A 21,860-nucleotide genomic window follows, 5' to 3' on the forward strand; every position below is an offset into this window, starting at 1 on the left:
ACAGTGCCATGGAAGACAATGAGAGCAGCCCTATGACAAACTTGTGTGGCACCTGCCACTCACAGGTTAAGAACAGAGAGGACTGGGAGGAAGGGAAGGAACAAGTTCCAACACATCTGCACTGAGCAATCTTACTGTTCAAAGCAGAGGTCACTGCTTATTTCATAGAATCCCTAAATGGTGGGGGCTGGAAGGGCCCTGCAGAGCTGCTGCAGCCCAGCCCCTGCTCCAGCAGGTTCCCCTGGCTCAGGGGGCACAGGAACGTGGCCAGGTGGGGTTGGAAACCTCCTGAGAAGGAGCCTCCACACCCTCCCTGGGCAGCCTGGGCCAGGGCTCCCTCACCTCAGCACCAAAGGACTTGCTCCTCCTGTGCCAGGGTCACTGCCTGTGTGCCAGCCTGTGCCTGTTACCCCTTGTCCTGTCACTATAGAAAAAAGTGCCACCCCATCCTCCTGACACCCACCCTTTTAGGTACTTGTAAGTGTTGATGAGGTTCCCCCTCACAGACTTTCAAACTGAAGCCACTCAGCTAAGCAAGGCCTTAGGGAAGTATTCTGCACAATACACCCAGAGACACAACACCACTGGGCAGTTCTACTGCAGGGTACTCTGACATGGCTCAGAATAGCCCACACCATGGAGTGGCAGGGGAGAGGCAAAGGAGGCTACTCTGCAGCACTGCTGTTAGGTGCAGCAAGGAGAAGAGACGGAGACAAGAACTCGAGGGACTTGGGCAGAAGGTGTCCTGTTGATGGAGACGGTGTGAAAGGAGGGAAGGTTGCCATCTCGTGGAGAGCACATGAGGGAGGCTGTGAGGCAAGGCAAGGCATGGGCTCTGAGAGAACTACTACTCTGAGAGAACACAGCAGCCAGACAACTCTGGACTGCCAAGAACTCATTGATGTTCACAGCCAAACCCACATTCACTGCAGCAGTTTCCCAGTCCTCTGTTCCACTGTGGCTCCCAAAAGAGTGGCCACCTCCACAGCCACTGTCACCCCCCTTCAGCCTCCCCATCAGATGTGATGCCTTTGTTCCTCCTCAAGAACCCCCCAAAATGCAAACTGGAATTAAGAAAAGGTGGAACAGCTCTTCCCCCCCACCGAAAGGACCATCATGAGCTCACTGTTGGCCCAAATGACTTTCACTCTGTGTGAACTCATGGCATGGCCAAGTGAGAGGTAAGGTCTGGCATCTTACCTGAATGACAGTGGGGAGAACCAACTCTGGGAACCCAATGCTGCAAGCTTGGCAATGGAGATACTCAAGCATCAGGTCATAGAGCTGATCAATGAGTCCATCCTGAGCAGAGGAAGCAGAAACAGAGACATCAGTTAGGAACTAAACCCTACAAGTGCCCAGACTGGGAAGGGAGACTCCACCCTTACGGGACAAGAACACAAATCATATTGCCAGGGTAACTCTGCTGTTTGCAGGGAAGCTGGGCACTGTTGGCTGCTGACTTCCACTTACTCTGAAGGCTTTCTCCTGCAGGTTAGCATTGGAAAGCTTCAAGGTCACTGCAAAGTTTATAGGCTTCGAGCTCATACGTCCTGGCTTCTTGTTGAAATCCACTTGTTGGAAAACCTACAAGAGAAAAAACATGGAGTGTAAAGACAGTCACACCACAAATCCAAACAGATACCAAATGACTCAGCTAAGATCATGCAGTTGGTGGCAGAGCTGAGATGACAATCCAGGAATCCTGCCTCCCTGTTCTGATCAGTGTCCCACAGCTTTCTTAAAATACCCTCCCTAGAGACAGTTAGGGAGCAAATACCAACCACACTTGAAGCTTCAGAAACCCCAGTGTGAAAAAACACCACAGGAAAGTGAGGGAAAAGAAATCCAACACAAGTAACAGCACAGAACTAGAGGTTTGTTCCTCAGACCCACACTTCTAACAGCCAGAAAGACATACTACAAAGCTTGAGTGTATTCTGGAGCTGTTCCTTAAGGTGTGAAGCTTTTAACAGCAAAACAGCTGGACCCTGCTGCCCTGGGCAGACAGCAGGAAGCTGGGAACACTATCCCAACAAGCCTGTGCACTGTGCTGCTCCTCTGAAGCTGTGACACAGGAAGGTGCAAAAGGTTTCTAAAATGAGCAGCGTGGTAGGGGCAGATCTCAGGTGAAAGATGGTAAGAGCTCCAAAACCCACTTGATCTGGGGCAGATTCCCAGAGACTCCCATCAGGAGATGACAAGTAGCAATCAAGGAAGGTGTTCACTGGCAATGGGATCTCATTTATAAAAGACATAAATACCAGGCAGCAACTTGCAATCATTTGCACATCTGCTGACAACCATCAAGGGGGGCTGATGAGGAGAACACCCTGCCCACCCATACTTCTGAGCACCTCTAAAGCAGCCTCCAGTCCTTCTGCCTGTCCCCAGTGCTTTTAAATCACACTCCTGAGCAGGAAATCATTTCTACTCCCTCTATGCAACAGCAACACATTCATCATCAGACCCCAACCAGCTCAGCAACCATGGGGACGCAGCACACTGACTGCTAGAGGGTGAGGTGAGAAGGAACAGGGAGAGTGTTGAGGTCACATGGATACCCCCAGGCCAGAAAAGCATGGAGAAGGCTATTGATTTTTTTTTTACATTTTATTTGTCAATCTAGGTTATTTGGAAGGGAGGGACAAGCTTGGTGGCTTGTGAAAACAAAGAGCCCTAGCCTAGGGAATCGATGCTCTAAACCTCGTTATGCACGGTTATTTCTCTGGCCAAAACAGCAGTATTGATCCCTGAGGTCAGACACATTAAAGCAAAAGGCATCAGGCTCAGTGGGACTCTAACATGCCTCTAGGCAAGCAGGGAATGCAAGCAGAGGTTTTGAAACTCTCCCAGGAGGTGCAAGAGAGCCGGTCAGGAGCGTGTGGGAAGGGGGGAAATGTGGTTCTGCCTGTGCAGAACGGCTGAGCTGACAGCCAGACTGAAGGAGGGGATGACTGGTGTCTAGGAATCTTGTGGCAGGGTGGAAAGGCAATAATGAGGGATTGGAGGGCCAGAAAATGTCAAAAGCCAACAATGTGGCTCAAGTGGTAACCACTAACAGACAGAGGGAAGGACAGGGTAACACAGACATGAAGGAGAAGGATTTTTGGCACCTGAAGCTCACAGACAGTCTCCTCGTGGCGAGTCAGAAGGGTGCTCAGATGTACCCGGAGTGCAAACCAGAGAAACAACTCTGCACCCACAAGCACTCCTACTCTATCACCCCATCCACCTCCCCTCCTTTCTCTTAGGCTCTAACAAAACCCTCCTGCCATCTGCTTTGATCCCCCCAGGCCAGCTCCCAGCAGGGATCGGGGCTTTGCTGGGGCTGCCCGAAGCTTTCCCTCAGCTCTGTCACTCACCCTCCCACCTCAGGGCTGACACAGCCTTGCAGAGCTGCTCACACAGGGTCTGGTTATTGTCAAGCTGCAGAAGTTGGCTTGAAGCACTCAGAAGAGTTAAAGTTAGGAGAGACCTCTGGAAGTCAACCACATCTATGGCCAGTGAGATTTGGAGTACCTCCAAGGACAGACACCCCACTGCTTATCATGGGAGTGATAGTCACACCCTCAACAACTGTTGGGTTTGCTGGAGTTTGGTTTCCAATACTTTGTATTTCATGTTCTGCTTATTGCTTCACCTCTTGTCACTGAATGCCACTGAGGAAACATCAGTCTTCAGTCTCTTTATTCACAGCACTGTGGAGATGGAAAGAGAGCTCTGGAGGTCATCTTGCCCAGCCTGCCCTGCTTAAGCAGGGCCAACTAGAGCCAGCTGCCCAGGACAATGGCCAGATTGCTTTTGAGTTTCTCCAGGCATGAAGACTCCACAACCCTCTTTGGGCAACCTGCTGCCAGTGCACAGTGACCCTCCCAGGAAAAGAAGTGTTTCCTTCTGTTCAGTCAGACCCCACCGTGTTCCAGTTTGTGTCCATTGTATCCTGTCCTGTCACTGCACTCAGTTAAGAGAGCCTGGTTCTGTCCTTTATGCACCATGTGCTATGTCTATGACTCTCTTGCCCTGGAAAGCTCCAAATTAGACCCAGCACTCCAGCTGTGGTCTCACTGGTGCTCAGCACAGGGGAACACCACAGTCAGACTCCTGTCAAAGCTATGTCTAACACAGCTCAGCATGCCTTTGGCCTTCTTCACTGCAAGGGCACATCCCTAGGCTCTTGCTTAACTTGTGCACATCCTTTTCTGCAAAGCTGCTTTCCAGACAGTCAGGCCCCAAGATGGTGTTCTCCTGGGGTTCCTCCTTCCTCAAGTGCAGGATGTTGCATTTCTCTCTGTTGAGCTACATGAGCTTTGTGCCTGCTCATTTCTCCAAGCTGTCCAACTGCCTGAGACACCAGAGACTGAGCTGCCATTCAGTGAGATCTGAGCAGGCTGAGAGCTGGGCAGAGAGGAATCTGCTGAGGTTCAACCAGGGCAAGTGCCTTATCAATGCTGAGAAATCCCTACAGGGCTGGTGGGGAGAGGCTGGGGCCGGTGTTTGTTGTGTGGTGGCCAGTGCTAGGCCAAGGGGTAACAGGCACAGGCTGGAGCACAGGTAGTGCCACTGGAACAGGAGGAGCAAGTCCTTTGGTGCTGAGGTGAGGGAGCCCTGGCCCAGGCTGCCCAGGGAGGGTGTGGAGGCTCCTCAGGAGGTTTCCAACCCCACCTGGAAACATTCCTGTGCCCCTGATTGAGGGGAACCTGCTTTAGCAGGGGCTGGGGCAGCTCTGCAGGGCCCTTCCAGCCCCCACCACTCTGGGATTCTTCTGATATAATCCACTGCCCACTCCCATAGATGTTGCACTCAGTCCCCAAGGGCTTGTTCTTCAAAGCAAGCTGCACATCCAAACCAAGACTCAAGTCATTTAAGTGTCAAACTGATGCCTTCCTAAGCATGTCAGTGTTAACCTCCTCTCCCATCCCTCCACAGGGGATGCCAGTATTAAATTGGCACGTGAAGTCTGCCTGCAGAGAGATTTCCACCCTGTTTATCCACACCTGCCTTCCAGCAGATGAGCCACCAATTTTCCTGCTGCAGAAACTAGTGCCTGTCACACAATAATTGAAGTGATAAAAAAACCCCTGGGATCTCCCAAGCCCTTGCAGGGGAGTAACAACACAAAAATAAATGCCTGCCTGCTTTACTCTCCCAAGCCACCTCCTCCCAAGATGTAATTTGAGTGAGCTGCTTCTTTTGTACCATCCTGGAAAGGAAAGTCAGAGAGGAGACAGCATGGGATATCCATACTGGGGAGCATCAGCCCTTTTCAAGAAGCATCAAGCAGCTAGCTCTCATTCCTGCTGGCAGGGGCTTGGGGAATTCCTGTGCCTACAGGAATCCAACCTTTAATTTGCCATCTCGTGAAAGCCCAGCAGCAACAGGGCTGAGACAAGAGGCAGCCCTTGGATTCAGCTGCAATAGTGACAGAGCAGTCTTTTTATCTTGCTATCAAATGGAGCATACCTTTTGGTGGGCAGGTTTCATCCTGCTCCCCTGCCCACAGTCATGCCCCTCAAGTCTACTCCTGCTTAGGCCTAAACACACTGATCAGATCCTTACATCCCATGATTGTCTGGATAGCAGACAAAAATCATGGTATGGCATGTGACTAATGTCTGTTGACCAAATCACTGCTGAATTTAGGAGCTGGTACAAACAGGATCATATTAAAGCACCAGGCTGGGCAGCAGAATGCAGATTTTCCTTCCAGCATCACCACAGGCATCTTGGTACTTTGGGCAGGTCACTTCCCCTCTGTGTGCTATAGCTTCCTACAGTCTCATCTCCACAGCTGGAATACATCTGCCTGAAGACAGCTTGTGGAGACCCACAAAGGGCTGTAAGAGTGTGCAGATACCTCTGTAAGAGGAGGAGGGAGCTGGTGAGAGATGGAAGTACAAAGGGAGTAGCCCTGAATGTTCCTCTTGGGAAGTCCAACAGAATATTTGATAGATCCCTGTTGGAGATAGGTAGGGGGAAGGGAAAGGCTGACAGCTTCAGGGACATCTGGAAGCTTAACATCACGCCAGTCACCTTGAGTTACAGAAGCTGAAGCAAAATAATTGTTGAAGTAATGGGAAGGAGTATACAAGCAACCCATGTACCCTGCCCCCATCTCTCCCTTGTCCCCAACACCTGGACAAGCTAAGCCCAGTGGTGCCTCACAAACACACCCAGCAGGATGGGATGTGGTTGGGGCTTGTGGTAGCTGAGAGGAAGCTCAGCACTCAGTGTGGTAACATCTGTCTGGGGCCCAACACACAGATTAGAGCTGAGGTGTTGGGGCCACAGCGCCAAGGTCTTGAGGCTTCTTTTCAGTGCTCTGAGAGGTTTAAGGCAGAGAAACCATCCTCCCTCCCAACTGCAGCAGCCCAGAGTGGAGATGCCTCTAGCAGTAAATCTGGTTGGCAGAACTTCAAATATGCATGAAGAAGAGGAAGGAAGCAGGAGAGTGGCAAAGCCCCACGAGCCAGGGCCAGGCGGAGGCGGGACAGCGGCGGGAGCTTTATAAACATCGCCGCCTGCCCCAGCCTCAGAGGATGTGGTTTGCAAAGGATGTTTACAACAACATAAAGCCACAAAAGCCTTTGCTTCAACAAAACTTGATTAGGAATGAGGCTGGCTGACTCAGGTCATTTATTATAGAAGCCTCCTTCTCTCTTCCTCTGTAGTGTCCAGCCTCACGCCAACCTGCTGTGGCTCCTGCATTCCCCACCCTGCCTCGCTCACGGCTCACCAGTGAGATCTGGCTGCACCACTTCCTTACCACCTTCTCACAGCACCACAGCTACAAAGTCTATGCTGAAAAAGAAAGCTCTGTGGAGAGATGTCAGGCTCCTGATACATGGGAAAGCTGAGTATTACCTCTTAGGCCCTGTACTTCACCAAACATTGTGCATTTTGCCAGGCTGCATTTTGCTGGCACCAAAGTGCACTTTGCCAGGTTGCATTCATGGAGGGGGTTTTTCCCCTCCATGTAAACTCTTGATTCTTGAAGGGCCTTTTCCTTCCATCTCCCTTTGTTTGCAGTTAGGAGAAAACTCTCCTATTTGCCAAGATGATCAGCAGGATCAAGTAACAAGAGCTTGGGGAGTTACTGCAACCAGTCAAGCCTCTTACTCTCTTTGGCAAACTCTTTGCCCACTCCAGCTGCATTAGTTCAACCACCCAGGAACGTATTTTTGCACTCAGCTGATCACAGGAACCCTCCACTCACAGGCCAAGAAAAGTTTCATCCTATTTGCTAACCATGCCATACATTCTGCCTGGTTTGCTGTTTGTGAGTCTGATGCTGTTTGCTGTTTGTAAGCAAACTGGGCAACCTAGGCAGAGCTGTTGGAGGGTATAGTGAGTGTGTTAGTTGGCATCAGTCAGTGCCAGCTCAGCAGGAACACAACTAACCTCCAGGATAAATGGCAACACTGGGATGAAGGTCCTGGTGTTCTCAGCCAGCAGTGTGAGGGCACGGATGCAGTGCATGCGCAGGGGGTAGAAACGAGCTGTTGGTACCAGCCTAGAGAGGGGGAAAAAAGAAAGGGATTAAGCCAAATTTCTCCAGGAACTGCAGCTGAAGCCTTCAGGGACACAGGATCCTTTCTTACTGTACAAAAAAGGACAACTTTAGTATTGCACAGCAAAATATTTGAGCTGCTGAAGCTATCCCAGGGTTGGAAATAAAGTTCCCACGTGTTAAATCTACACTAACACACAGATTCCTGCAACCAAGGCAGCAGTTTCCAGCTTCTGCTGGGAGAAAGTGCTACAAGACAAGAGCTTTGCAGATGCAGATGATTCTGTGAAGGATATCACTGATGCTGCATAGTCCTGTTTGACACTCCAGCTCTCATGCTTGTAGCACAGGTAGGTATTTCAAGGAAAAGTGGCAGGGAGCAGTAGTAAAATGCACATCTGAAGCAGACATTTGAACAATAAAGGGCTCCCCCAGCATACTACAGGGACTACAAGGAGGAAGATCTTTCCCATGTCAGGCTCCATACCCTGTGTAACCACAGAGTTCATATGTTGTTATCTGAACAGTGACCCTCAGTGTGGAATGTCACTGAGGCAGGAGCTGGACTAGCAACAACCAGCATATCAGGAAGAATAGAGTGGGAATAAGAGTGACCTCAGTGAAATCTGTTCAGCCTTCTCAAATCCAGAGGAGCACCTGAGCTATTCTTGTCTCCTTCAGAGCAACAACATGTACATTTGAACAGCAGTAACCAGCATAGAGGGGAAGAGGCCTCTTTGACCCACACTTCAAACCACTATGCACTCAGGTATTAAGACAGTAGGAGAGGCAATACCCTTTGTAAGTTTGGGACTGAGCAGAGTCAGCTCTCTCAGCATCATCTAAGCCAGCAGCAGAAGGGAGAATGCAGAGCTACCCCTAAAAGACACCAGGCCTCATTACTGTAGCACTCTAGAAAGCTCTCCCGTTGAATGACCTGCACGTGAAGACATGGATGTCTCCAGCATTAACAAGGATTTATGCTTTTCCTTTTTAAAAAAATGCAGTTTCCAGCTAACAGGCTCAAGTCTGATAAATAAAGCCCCTCCTCTCCCCAAAGAGCTTGCTGAGAAATCCAGGAGAGAAAAAAGCCCAAACCTGCCTGACCAGGCACCATCAATCACTTGCATTCCCCCCCTACTCCAAATAGTGAAATAATTATCATTGGATCCATTATAGAAATAAATCTACTTTGCAGTGGTGCCTGATCTGGCACCACTGGAGATGATGAAAGCTATTCTCAGGAATTAATTGATCAAGGAATAAACCTGTTAAGTGTATAGATTTACTGTAAACCAAGACCATTAATTTTAGAGCATGCGGCGATGCAACAATCTGCTCAACTTCCCCCAACGGCTGGATGCACAGGGAATACAAACCACAGCTGGGTCCCAGCTCTGCTCAGGAAGGTGCAACTGCACAATCACTTCAGGGCACAGTCAGGGACTTCAAACTAACATCTCATCTCAGTGGAGGGTGCTGTCTAATGTCCTACCATCACTGCCTCTCGGAATGCCTGCTGGACTTCACCCACGCAGCCAGGGCATGGGGTGTAGTGAACAGCCTCAAGGTCTCTCAAGGCTTATTGTCCTTGCTACAGCTCCTTTTGTTATACTCCTGGGTGACTACAATCTCCTTATGGCTAGAGGGGACAGAGGGAGCTTTCAACATCAGCTCCTTCCCCACCAAGACAAGTCACCAAGGTTGCTGCTCAGAGACACCAAGGCTGTGCTTGTTTCTCCGTGGAGGAGGCTGTACCTGCTTCCTTCCCTGTATGTGCTGAGTGGCTGGAAACCCAAACCTCACAGGCACCAAAAATCCTCATTTTTATAGCTTAGACTGGGAGTGAGGTACAAATCCAAGCAGATATGCTCAGAAAAAACATTTTATGAGACAAGGGGAAAAGGGATAACACAGAACAGGAGCTTCTGCAACAACTCTGCTGAAAACCAAAACCTCAGGTGAACGCAAGCACACAGAGCAAAGGGAGGAACTTGGGGGCTACAGAGGCAGAGAAAAACGGGGGAAATCATCTCCTCCACATTCTACTATCTCTGCAATGCCTCCAATACTGCCCCCACTGGTCAAACTAAGTGCTGTTTGTGAGAACAGCAGCACTCATTATTACACAGCAAATCCGTGAGCAAACTCGGTATCACACGAGTCAGCAACCACCCATTCCAGTGCTTTATTCTGTAGTCCAACTTCCCTGGACCACAAGTGACTTCCAGACTCCCCTCAGGCAGAGGCCAGGGTGGCATGAGGAGCTGAATGAGGGCCCCAGACAGATAGACATCCTGCTCACTGTCCTTGTGCTGGAGCCAGACGCCACCTCCTGGTACCAAAGGCACTGGGGAAGGGGAATCTCCTCCCATGTTACCACTGGTGGGATGCACATCGGGAACAGAAATGAAAGAAGCTGTTACACAGCATCCTGCCCCACCACCTGAGCACACATGTGCACTTCTCAAAGCTGAGCAGCCCAAAGAAACAAAGAGCAAAGTCTGCTCACAGTCAGAGCCTCAGAGACTGACTGTCACTAGCCTGGGTTTGGACACAGCAGAGGTTCAGGAAGGAGCCATGGAGGATCCTGGGTGTTGACTGAAGCCCAGAGAGCCACATCATTCTCACATCTGCCAATTTACCCACTCCCTTTTCCTATCCTAGATGCAGACTTGGCTCAGTAAGGAAGCCAGGGTAGGATCTGTTTCTGTTTTCCCAACCTTAGAACCCATCTGTTGGGCTCCCAAATCTTTAAAGCCATGTCAGACAGAAAGTGTCCTTCAGGCCAAGCAGCCCTGTCCACCACAGATGCTCTTGCTGAGATTCATCCAATTCAGCTTTCCTTGGCCCCACAGAACTGATTTATCTGCCTGGACAGGTAGAAACCAGCTGAGATTTGTCTGTAGGACAACTAAAGCCTCACACCAGGAGCGGCAAGCAGCCTGTGCACATGGGGGATGGGAAGGGGGATGGATGCACACTCTAATGATCATGTCAATCTGCTTATCTTCATCACCACTGGGGAGGTTTTTTTTCCAAGACCAGGCTGGTGGTGGTTTAAGAGCTGAGAATCTGGTTAACAGAGCTAACAGGATTTCAGAGATCACCAGAGACTCAGGAATTCCCTCCACACTCATTATTAAACAACCACTGCACAGCACAAAACATGTCACATCTAAACATAGAAAACCATGGGAAAAGAGAAAGAAATTCTCAGCAGAGACCCACTAGAACCAATAAATGTGTCCTAGACCTTCAAATTCTAACAAATATGCAGCAAAAAATGCAGCTTTTCAGTGTATTTACAGAGCTAGGGATGAGGACTTGATTCTGTACTTTGGCACTGGCAAGTCCTGAGGCAAATCTCCATTTTTGCCTTTCCACTTTGTACAATTGGGAGGATAATCTGTCCAGGCTAATTCAGATTGCAGCTTCTCTTAAAGGGAATTCAGCCTAGGAAAGAATAACCTACACCAGGACTTTTTCATCACTTAAACATACAGGTGCTCCCTTTGGTTGGAATCTTTCAAACCAAAAGCAGCTCTCAGACCATTCCTTACAAAGCAAGATTAAAACCAAACCATTGCTCTGACACATCAAGCAAGAAGTACAGCCAGAAGAAAAAAAAGCATCCTACTTACTTTATACAGCCAATGATGACCTGTGTCAGAGGATAGATCAATGGCTCCATGACCTCACTGGGATAGATTGTGCTGAGAACCCGACACCAGAAATACAGGCAGTGGATATACTGCCAGTTATAAACAGACTGGAAGTTCTCCTGCAGAGAGAGGGGAAAAAAACAGGTACAAGCTTCAAAATGTGGCATGAGAGAAAAGCTCATTCTGGTTCCTTTACAGGACTCACTTTGTCCAGCACCCTGTACATTGTGCACTGTTTGGAAAGGAATAACTAAGATTCTAGCTGTCCCTTTGATGCTAGTGGCTGAGCCACCATCCAGCAAGTTCAGATGCTGCATTGGCAACATCATTTCCTATTAGTTAGTGCCTTGAAGGAGATAATGAGCAACACACAGACTGCTTTTCTTCACAAGTATGGCTCATTTGAGAGGGATGATTTAATGACCCAGTGCACAGCAGATGGTGGGATGGGGCTGAGTGTTAGGAAAGCATTAACTGTTCCATTTACCCAGTCCCTGGAACAGTCCCTATTCTCCCACAGGTAGGAAGGCTGGAAAGTAGTGTCCCTCTCTGACACCCTTGTATATTGGCCTTCTGACCTCTGCATACCAGAGAAGAGGGAAAGAAGGTGGGTAAAACTACACTAGAGAGTCAAAGTAGCAAAAAATTCATGTAGATATCCCCTCTTTGCACTCCTTTGGTTAAGGAGCAGCTTGTCCTTCCCACTTGAGGCTTCCCTTCCCTCAGCTGTATTAACCAGACACACTAGAGCAGGATTTCAGGCTGGCTCAGTATTATGAGAGTCAGGTCTTGCACCAATGCAAGAGGAGTTGTTTTCCAGGTTTGAGGAAGTCCCTGCTCTCCATCCCATGTGCTTAAGCAGCTCATAGTTCTGTATTAAACCGAGTGCAGGAGCCCCTTAAGGACATCCCTTCCCAAGAGTTCTGCAGTATTTCCCAGAACTGCACCGAGAACTTGGGACACTGCACTTCACCAAGTGCCTCAACTCCAACTCGTGTTTGTTTCACACAGACTCTCAAGGCCCAGGTCACCTCCTCTTTTGCAAGATGCTGAAGTCCTGAAACAAGGACAGAGGCCCTCACTTGCAGCCACTAGATGACACTTTGCAGTATGACTGGAGCCATAGCTGGAAGTGGTAGAGCTCTCCCAGCTCTCTGAGATGGACCAAGAAGTTCTGTTCTCAGTTTCTCTTGCACAGAACAGATAAGCAATCTGCTCTTGTAATCACCTTCCACAGCCGCCCACTGCTCAATTTAAATTGGCTTATTGCTTGGATTTGTACAGCTGAGCCAAAATGTTGTCATTTAAAGTTCCCCCAACCCTCCCCAGCTGTGAAATCAAGCGGATTTACTTCCTGTCTGGGTCAGAACTGAGGGTGTAAGAAGCCAATGCAATCCAATTAAGGCACATACAGCCCAGACTTCATTTATGTCTGCTTATTTATCCCCATGTCTGAACAGCCAGAGGATTTAACTGGTCACCAATCCTGCAACGTTTGGGAGCAGCTGAACAATTAATCTATAGGGGTCTGTTTTGCTAAACATGAATAAAGCCAGGCTTAGCAATGTGACTCAGATTTTTGAGGTCAGACTGGAGGTGGCTGAAATCAGGGCTGCTCCCAAAAGGTCTGAGCTGCTTTGTTCTGTTAAGCCCTTTAAATAGTATGGACTTCACTGCAGAGATGTACATCCACATCAGGGCACCTCCTAAATTGGCTTTACCTTCAGATTTTGTGACACAAAAACAGTTTCCACAACTTCACAGAGTGGAAAAAAGGTGCAGAAGGCAGAAGATGGAAAGTGCATCATCAACTCTTGAAAGTTTTGGAGAGAATTAACTCACCCTGCAGTTGTTTTTCCTCTCCTTCCTTGTTGAATTCTAAACTAACATAAGCATATGAGGAGATCTCTGCAGCTCCCAGCAAAAAACCCTCGGCATGACATGAAATGGGTCAGGCACAAGTACCAATACTTTAGAGACACTACCAAAAGCCTGAAGGGGATATTGTAAACATAAGGAAAAGCTACTTTAAGGGTGAGGGAGCCCTGGTCAAGGCTCCCCAGGAAGGGTGTGGAGATTCCTTCTTGGGAGGTTTCCAAACCTCCAACCTTGGGATGCATTCCTGTGCGACCTAACCTAAGTGAACCTGCTTTGGCAGGAGGTTGGGTTGATCAGCTCTAGAGGTCCCTTCCAATCCCCACCATCCTGGGATTCAGTCATTTTCCCCTCTCTGCACATTCCCCACAGAAGGGAACACTCCATCCACACTGCCAGGGGCCTACCTTCTTCTTGATGGTCATGGCACTGCGCAGGTGGATGGCGAGCTGGCGGATGTAGATGAAGGCATGCTGGTAAGAGGTGTGTGTGTCCAGGGCATACATCTCAGTCAGGGAGCGCTGCATGAAGTTGATCATGGGCAGGACATTGGGAGAGGTGAATCTGGAATTCTTCACAAAGGCTATGTACATTTGCTGTGCAGGGAAGAGGAAGAGATACAATCACATAAAGCAGAACAGGAACACTCTTTCCCTCACCTTCCCCAGCCAGGTATGTCCAAAATCAGAGGGGAAGGGTTCCTCTTGCAAGGTAAGAACATGCAAAATAACAATCCAGCCTGCTCCTTCTTTGGAAAGACGGGAAAGAGTCTGTTTAGCACAGAGCTTGGAAATGCCCCTACCACAGCTCCTCTGCAAGAAGAGAACTGTGGGATGGCTTTGAGCCATACGTACTTCTGGTTGGTCACAGTTCTCGTTCTGTAACAGTGAGACCTAAGTAAAGTATACTTGGGAACCTCAGCTATGAGCTAAAAGATTATTAGCACTGAGTAGTGTGTCAGCACTTGAGAATTTGGAAGATGAGTTTCCATCCAGACAGAGAAATACTTGAAGCCTTCCCTGCTAAGACCTTGTGTGCCTCCAGCAGGAAGCAGGATATCACTCTGACTTAACACAGAATTTCTCCCCTGATTAGTTTTCTGGAGCTAGCCAGCATCATCTTCAGTATATGCCCTACCTAACAGGCTGCAGCTCATGCTTCATGTAACATGAGAAAGAACAGCTGCAGAGTACAGCAAGCACCAGCCTTACCTTGAGCAAGGGACTTAGGTACACCTCCTTCTTGTAGCGGCAGATCTTGTTAAGCACAAGGAAGGCCAATACTCTCACTGTTTCCTCACCTGTGCTCCACAAATTAATTGTTTGCTGAAAGAGAAAATAGACACCGATAAGTGAATGGACAAAGAACCTCATCCTGGTTACAGACAGGTCAGAGATTCCCTCCTGCACAGAAAAAATGCAAGTGAGGAGGAAGATGACACAAAGACGGCAGGTTGCATTGACACAGAATCAGACACAGCACTGGCACTCATTCTGTCCTCATCCTTTAGCTGTGAGACCACACAAAGGCAAGGCTGATGTTTCCATGATCAATAAAGGAAACTCCAAAACTAGCACCTCTGACAAAGACATGCACTTGTATTCACATGCCTCAGCACACGTGGGAGCTTCTGAGCACAGGCACCAGCCTGTGCGTTTGACTCACTGCAAAGCTTCCTCACCTTCCCCTAGACAAACACTCAATTCTAGTTTCTCAAAGAATGCTATTAGGGATGCATTTGTCTCTTGGAGAGGGGACACCAGGCTTTGATTTCTGAATTTATCAGTGTTTTTTTCCCCTCTGGGCAGACAGGCTGCAATTCCCAAGACACATCTCATTGCAGTACTGATTTAATTCCACTTCTTTGAACACTCACTGTATTAACTCAAACAACAGAGGCTTTGAAGGCAGAGACAGGACCTGTGCAAGGCAGCACTTCTGCTCAGACACCTCACATCAATGCATTGCAGAAAGCAATTATATATTGGTCTCTCCCCTCAACTGCTTTGAGAAGCAAACGAATAGATTTCCTCCTTCCCAGTTCAGAGTATAGATTCACTTGGTCATTACTGGCCCTGACAAGAAGCATTTAGTACAGCAGGAATACAATTGTGGCTGATGCCACCAAAAACTAGTTATCTGTACTAATGAACCCCACAGGAAATCAGAAAGGCTGCAGCTTACTCAAAAAATCCCTAATGTAGGAGTGAGCAGACTGCTACACCTTCAGATGTGAGGTGTACCAGCTTCCCATCACTGTATTTTATCACCAGTCATCTTTCCCAAAGGCTTCCCAGCCTCATTTCACTGTTATGTTGCAGCTTTTCATTTAAATATCACTCTGTTGCCCTTTTCTGCTCCTCCACGCCTCCTTTGTTGTTCTTAAGTGCTCAGCAGTTGTGACTAAGTTTCTGCAAAAATATTCCACCCCCAGCTCTTGAGAGTGAAATACTATCAGAGAGGCACACACAGACTCAGCAATTACTCCATCTGTGCTGAGGAAGCAGACAGCTTCCCCAGAACACCTCCAGTGTCACTTTGCATGAGGATCAGCAGGAGCTGCAGGCAGAGCAGAGCCACACGCCCACTCACCTCAGAGTAACACTGCTTCATGACACCTCAATGCCTGCATGAGAAGCATGAGTCCTTTCCAGGACCAAAAGAAACACAGGGGAGTACAAGAGACTGAATTGTCAGGGGATCCAGCCCAAATAACATCAAAGGCTCATCTGAAAGGGTAAAGAAAGTACCTTGGAGTTAAATGAGGTGTCACAGCACATGAGCTTACCTTGAGAAGCGCCCGGCACTGCTTTGGAAAGGAGAGAAAATAAGGCACTATGGAAATGACATGCTGAAGGACTGCTGCAGCAACTGAGGCTTCTGTTAAACAAGACAGGAGCTATGGAGAGAACACAAAACATGACTTCATTGAGTGTGTACTCTTTGACCATTAAGCATCTATATTTTGCTGTCTCCAAGTCTTTCTGTGTTAGCAAAGTGCTGGAAGCTCAGCCTTCCCAGGCAAGAAGCTCAGACAAACCCACAAAAGATGTATCAGGAAGGGAACAGACACATAGTGGGTTAAATAACTCCCTTTAAAGTACATCTTCCTGGCAAATGTGAGCTCAGGCTACTGGACTTGGATGGCTAGTGGCACCTGAGCTCATCACATAACCCCTCACTTGTGTATACTGCAAAAGCTAAGTCTATATCCAGTTTAAGACCTCTTACAGACAGCACGACACCAGTGCCTCCACTGTCTGACTGTAAATGCTCACAGCACCATGAAGACACTCTCAGTCTACACAGGTCTTGGAAACAATCAGAGCTATCTGCTAAGTTCCCAGATTTCACTAGGACTTCTCTAATGGGAAGATAGAATACTCTTGGGTATCAAGAGGTTACCTCTGGCTCAAACAAAAGATCAGGTAAAATATTAGGATGCAATATCAGTATTTCCAGGTTGTTCAGCTCAGTTCACCTGGAGTCAGAGACATTCACAGTTTCTAACCTGAAGACAACAGGAAGCTCAAAGTCACTTCAGTTGAGAGAGGTGCTGCCTGATGCAGTATCTCCTCTTGCCTGCAATCCCAGCTGCTGGAAGCAGAGGCATTTTCTTTTCTCATTCTCCTCCTTGCACTGCAAAGATTCTAAACTGAGCAGGTCTCCTTTCATCATCCCTCACACACCAAAAGGAAAGAAGATACCACTCAGTAATCACTATGCCAGAGAAACACTGGAGTGAAGCCTGGGACTGAGGGCAGTCAGAAGGAAGCAGAGCACCAGGGATTACTTCAGTGCAACTGCATTGTCAGTTTTTACCTCTTCTACTGCAATCTTCTGCTGCTGGCAAGAGGCATCACAACTTGAGGTAAAAAAAAAAGCTCTGCTCTTTCTGCTGAGTCATTCTGCCACCTTACAGCTAAGGCATCAGCACTTTTTCTTTCCTTAGATCTGCTTCCATCAGCTGCTGAAGAAGGAGCATTTCCAGGTTGTTTTGTTTTAACATGCCCTGATGAAGTAACCTCCAAAAAAATTAACTGGGGGCAGGAATTCCCTTCAGAAATAATTCAGGAGCTGTTTCTGAAACACCAGATGTGAGACACTTGGAATGGATGGGATATCTTAGTGGGAGGGATCATAATCATGCTTGGAGATATCATGTGAGGTTATCAACACCATCACCTTCTTAGTATTTACTACATGAAGCAGCAAGATCCTCATGCCAAAAACTGAATTAAAAGATGCAGAATGCAGGAATACAGCACTGCAAACTGCTTCAAAGCCTGCTCAATGTTAATTTGTCACACAAATTGAAACAGAACTGCCAGAATGCTAACCCAACCCTCCTTTAAAGGCTGCTTATTTTGAATCAACCATCCTATGTGCTTCCAAATTGTTAGTTAGACCAGATTCTTCCAAAATAAGATGGAAACAGGAGCAATCTCTCAGTGAGACTGCTTCTTCCCACTTCAGTCTCAGGTAGTAAGTCTTATTTATTCTCTACAGAAAAAGGCAGAGAAAGCAACATCCAAAGTTCACAGTATTGCAATGACCAGAAAGTTGCCCTCAAACACAAATAACTGCCCAAAGGGAAAAGCACCTGAGGCTACATTATTTATTATTATAACCTGCTTTGTTCATTATCTTCTTGATTGCTTGGCTCTCCTTTTAGCAGTGTTGTTTACAGATAAAACAGGCAAAAGCACATCTTCCTTCATCCAAAACAACCTGAATAAAAGCTCAGTGATTCACAGATTGATCCCAATGACACAAATATGCTGCAGTTTCTTACCTGTATGGTACAGCTGAGGTATGCTTTTACATCCAGTCTCAGCTTACTCCAAAGTGGGCTGGTGGAAGGGAGAATCATTCTGGAAATGACAAAGACGTGGGTTTAGCTTTAGAAAAACAAACAAACAAAAAAGCCCCATGAAAGCAACTATATTTCAACAGAGGGTGCACTTCTGGGGATGAAAGGAAGAAGCTGGCTAAGACAACTGTGAATATCAGCAAGCAGCTTTGCTAGTCAATGGAAAGAGCTGACATCTTTTTCCAGCTTCACAAGCAGGTTGCAGTTCTGAGAAATCCCAAACAACTTTCTCTCCCCCTTCTTCAATCTCCTCAGACTTACTTTTGTTTGTTCTTTGGGGCTTTCAGAAGAAGCAGCTTCTGCAGGCAGTGGAAGAGGTCCCGGACACAGAAGGACACAAGGGCATTGAACACTGGTTGAAGAAAGTCAGTAAAGCATTTGTAAACGATTTTCCATATATTGGTAGTTTCTCAGCTGATCTGAAAAGAGCTCCTCAAGGAACTGGAGCCAGTAATTCCCAGAGCAGAACTATTACATTTCCTCGAGTTTACAGAAAACACTAGTTTGTCTTACCCTAAAATCCTTTCTCTAAACAAGATGACAACTGACAGCCCTCTGCCACCTCTTTGCTCTTTGAGTAACCAGCACTAAGCACAACAGCAGCCTGACCCATGCCTAGGGGTCTATCCCACCATCAATATCCCTCAAGACATAAGGAAAATTAAAGGGATTTTTATCATTAAAAAGCCACAGATATGTGAATCTATGTCATGTTTTGCATTAAAGAATGAGATTTTATCAAAAGCAATGAAAGAAACAGAAAAAGCCCTTTGCTGGGCAAGGAAGCATTAAGGAGAACATCTGGGTTTAAGTGGTCCCAACCCACAGTGCCAGTTCCAGGTGACACACAACAACAAGTTGATAAAACACAGGGAGAATATATAGGGGTAAAAGGAGGAAGGCTGCAGGTCACATCCTCTGAGATACTAACAGAGATGGTTCCCTCTCAGCCATGCTGTCCTGAGTGTAAAACACAACTGTCTGCAAGGCCTGGAGCTTCTGCAAAAGGAGTCTAGGCTGGGGAGGGAGCCTGTATCTCTTTTTTCAACAGGCATGATAGTCCTGAGCAGGAGATCTAGATATGCAGTATGTTGAGAGGTCGTGGCTAGGGGAATGTGGACTCGATAGTGCAACTGAACTCTGAACTGTTGTGAGGTTATAGAATGCTGTTTGGTAAGAAGACTTACATTAGTCTTGTAGGATTAGTTCTAAGAAGGATCAGCAAGAAACTGCAGCAAAAGCTGACCAAAAAAAACCCCATGCACTTCAAGTGTATAAACAGCACCTAGCTTCACCTTCACTCCAAGAAGTCTGGTGAATGAAGGGTGGTTCTGGCCTCAGCAGCCTGCAAGCCCAGTTGCTCCAGGCATGCAGAGAGACACTTTACACCCTGTCACCCCAGAAGAGATACCACTGCACAGACTCACCAACAGGAAGATAAGCTACTTAGGGGAAATGAAGCCTCTGAAAGGGCAAGTTAACTCCTGCCACTGCTTATCCCCACTCTCTTCCAATAGCTAAGTCTTCCCAATGAAAGAATTTCCTTCTCTCACAGAAGTAGTACAGTGATCAGCTCACCTGCAGCATCAATGATCTGAAACTTGCTGGGATCAGTCCAACCACTGTCTCCTTTAGTGGTTGCTACAGCTGCTTTAAAGGCTTGAGTGATTTCATGGAAAAGTTTTGGTGTTAGACTCCTCTGGGGAAAAAAAAACAAAAGGCTTGATGAGGAGAAGCTGCCAGTATGATCCTGAAACTTGTGCAGAGACAAGTCATGCTGAAGACACAGGAGCTCTAGGAGTGACCCTGCACCTAGGACACACAGCTTCTCAGTAGACTTTTGTGAAAGGTGAACACATCATGAGTTGCTCTTTTAGAGGCAGTGACACACATGGAAGAATGTTTAAAGAACACTTTGTATTCCAAGTCCCTGCTCACCTCTGAATCTTTTTTCCATTCTTCAACCATTTTCAAGCTCACAGGGATGAAAGAAACTTTCTTCCGTTTGACTGCTTCATGTTCTTCTTCATCTTCATCACTTGCTTCCTAGAGGTTGATACCAAGACTGAGAAAAAGCTTATACTTTCTGCCCCTTCCTCTTTTCCCAAGTATCTATTCAAGAAGGCAGGCAGCAGTGAATGTTATTAATGCTGTCATCAGCACTAATGAAATGAGAGGTCCTACCAACTCAAACAAAAACAGCTTAAGCCCTGCAGCTACATAAATTCAACGTACAGCAACATAAAACATCAAGAAGAAAGAGTATCACACCTGACGCAAAACACTCCATGGAAAAGCTGACACAAAGCCCAAGAGAAGATACACCCAAAGGCTCTGCTTACACAGCCCATCAGCTCCTCACTCTCAGGTCAAATCCACAGCTGACTTGTGGAGTACAAGCTCCACCTTGTAGATGATCTTTAGGGAAGCTTCCCCTCAGTCCTTTGTGCCACTATATCTTTTATATATGTATATTGTTTATGCAACAACATACTTGGGCCTTACAGGGAAACTCAAATACTTCACACATAAGTAATTGAAATCACTGATTTCAGCACTCCCAAGCAGGGCCTGGTACCTCCAGCGTATCAGGTGGTATGTGCAACGGCTCCTCCTCCTCAGAACTGTCTGAAGCATCAAAATCCAGCAACTTGCGATCATTTTCCTCCAAAAACTTGTAAAATTCAGGATCTTTGTCCTTCAGCCTGGAGAGCTGATCCTTATGTTCAGATGCCTTTCCCTTCTTCCTGGTAGATAAGAATTAACATGCATTTATTCATTGCTCAAATGTCTGCTGATGCTGTAAGAAAAGTAAATCACTTCTGGGCACTAAAGCACACCTGGGACTGATCTGAGTGGTGATGGATTTATCAGGGCTGTGGTCTCAGCTCTGTATCCCATTCAACACCAGCTCAAGAGGATTGGTGAAATGTTACTTGCTGATGGCAAGCTACCAAGCTGCACTGAGACTGAGCAGAGGTCACGAAAACATCTTGCAAAACAACAACAAAAGCATCAGCTTCTCAGTTTGTCACAATGATTCTCACAAGTTGTTATGGAATGCTGAGAGCTGTGTTGTCTGAGAAATCTAGCAACGAGAGCTTGGTAAAGTATCATCCAGTACTGAAGCACTGTTTTGGCTTCAGATGATGATCAGCGGTGTTAAAGAACTACTTTGCCGTTTTCTACCTTGCAGGTGCTCCAATGCCTTTCAGTACGAGTAAATACACACAAACTGTGGACAAACACAAAGTAAGCTTTGTCTGACTCCGGCATACCCTGTAGGAGATGAAGAGCCTGCACAAGTGCCCAGGAGACGGAGGAAAGTCTTACCTGGCAGGCGGCCGGGCCCGCAGCGGCTGCCGCGCCTTCCCATCCCGCCGCGCCGCGGCCCCCTTGGCGGGCCCGGCCTTGTGCTCCGACCCGCCCTCAGGCTCCGACTCGCAGCCGCCGCTGAGGAACTCATCCAGGCTCAGCTCCGCCAGGCTCCTGGGGACGGCGAGGAGAGAAAGGGGGTGAAGCTCAGCGGGGAACCGGGCCGCTGCGGACCGGGCCTGCTCGCTCCGGGCTGCCCTGGGGCTGACGGGCAGCGCCTGGGCCTGCGAAGCGCCGCGGGCCTCCCCCCTCCCGCCCGGTCCGGTCGGTCGCAGGCCGCTCCAGCCCACCCCCCGCTCCGCCGACGCTCACCTCTTGCCGGTGGCTGCCATGCCGCTCGCCTCGCTGCAACGCGGCCGGCTGCTTCCGCTCCCGGCGTGCCGAGCGGCGGGGCGGGCTGTGCTGTGCGGCCCCGGCCCCCCCGGCTCCGGCCGGCCGGGCCGCCTCAGCCGGGGCCGCCTCACCCCGGGCCGCCTCACCCCGGCCGCCTCAGCCGGGGCCGCCTCACCCCGGGCCGCCTCACCCCGGCCGCCTCACCCCGGGCCGCCTCACCCCGGGCCGC

General features: G+C 48.3%; 1 protein-coding gene across 1 annotated transcript in view; it reads right to left on the bottom strand.

Moving 5' to 3' along the window:
* The window catches only part of NOC2L (NOC2 like nucleolar associated transcriptional repressor), a 37,851-nt gene extending 16,087 nt beyond the window's left edge, over nt 1–21,764 (bottom strand). The window contains exons 1-14 of the mRNA XM_062012849.1: nt 21,611–21,764; nt 21,257–21,412; nt 20,502–20,670; nt 19,862–19,969; nt 19,502–19,622; nt 18,185–18,275; nt 17,846–17,924; nt 15,839–15,949; nt 14,262–14,375; nt 13,458–13,646; nt 11,155–11,294; nt 7,402–7,513; nt 1,474–1,587; nt 1,201–1,302 (exon numbers count right to left, since the gene is read on the bottom strand). Coding sequence (XP_061868833.1) covers nt 1,201–1,302; nt 1,474–1,587; nt 7,402–7,513; nt 11,155–11,294; nt 13,458–13,646; nt 14,262–14,375; nt 15,839–15,949; nt 17,846–17,924; nt 18,185–18,275; nt 19,502–19,622; nt 19,862–19,969; nt 20,502–20,670; nt 21,257–21,412; nt 21,611–21,630 — 1,626 coding nt within the window. The 5' untranslated portion in view covers nt 21,631–21,764. The remainder of the gene's footprint in view (nt 1–1,200; nt 1,303–1,473; nt 1,588–7,401; nt 7,514–11,154; nt 11,295–13,457; nt 13,647–14,261; nt 14,376–15,838; nt 15,950–17,845; nt 17,925–18,184; nt 18,276–19,501; nt 19,623–19,861; nt 19,970–20,501; nt 20,671–21,256; nt 21,413–21,610) is intronic.
* Nucleotides 21,765–21,860: the final 96 nt, after the last annotated feature.

Source organism: Colius striatus, chromosome 21, assembly GCF_028858725.1.
Source record: "Colius striatus isolate bColStr4 chromosome 21, bColStr4.1.hap1, whole genome shotgun sequence".
In the NCBI taxonomy this organism is placed as follows: Eukaryota; Metazoa; Chordata; class Aves; order Coliiformes; family Coliidae; genus Colius; species Colius striatus.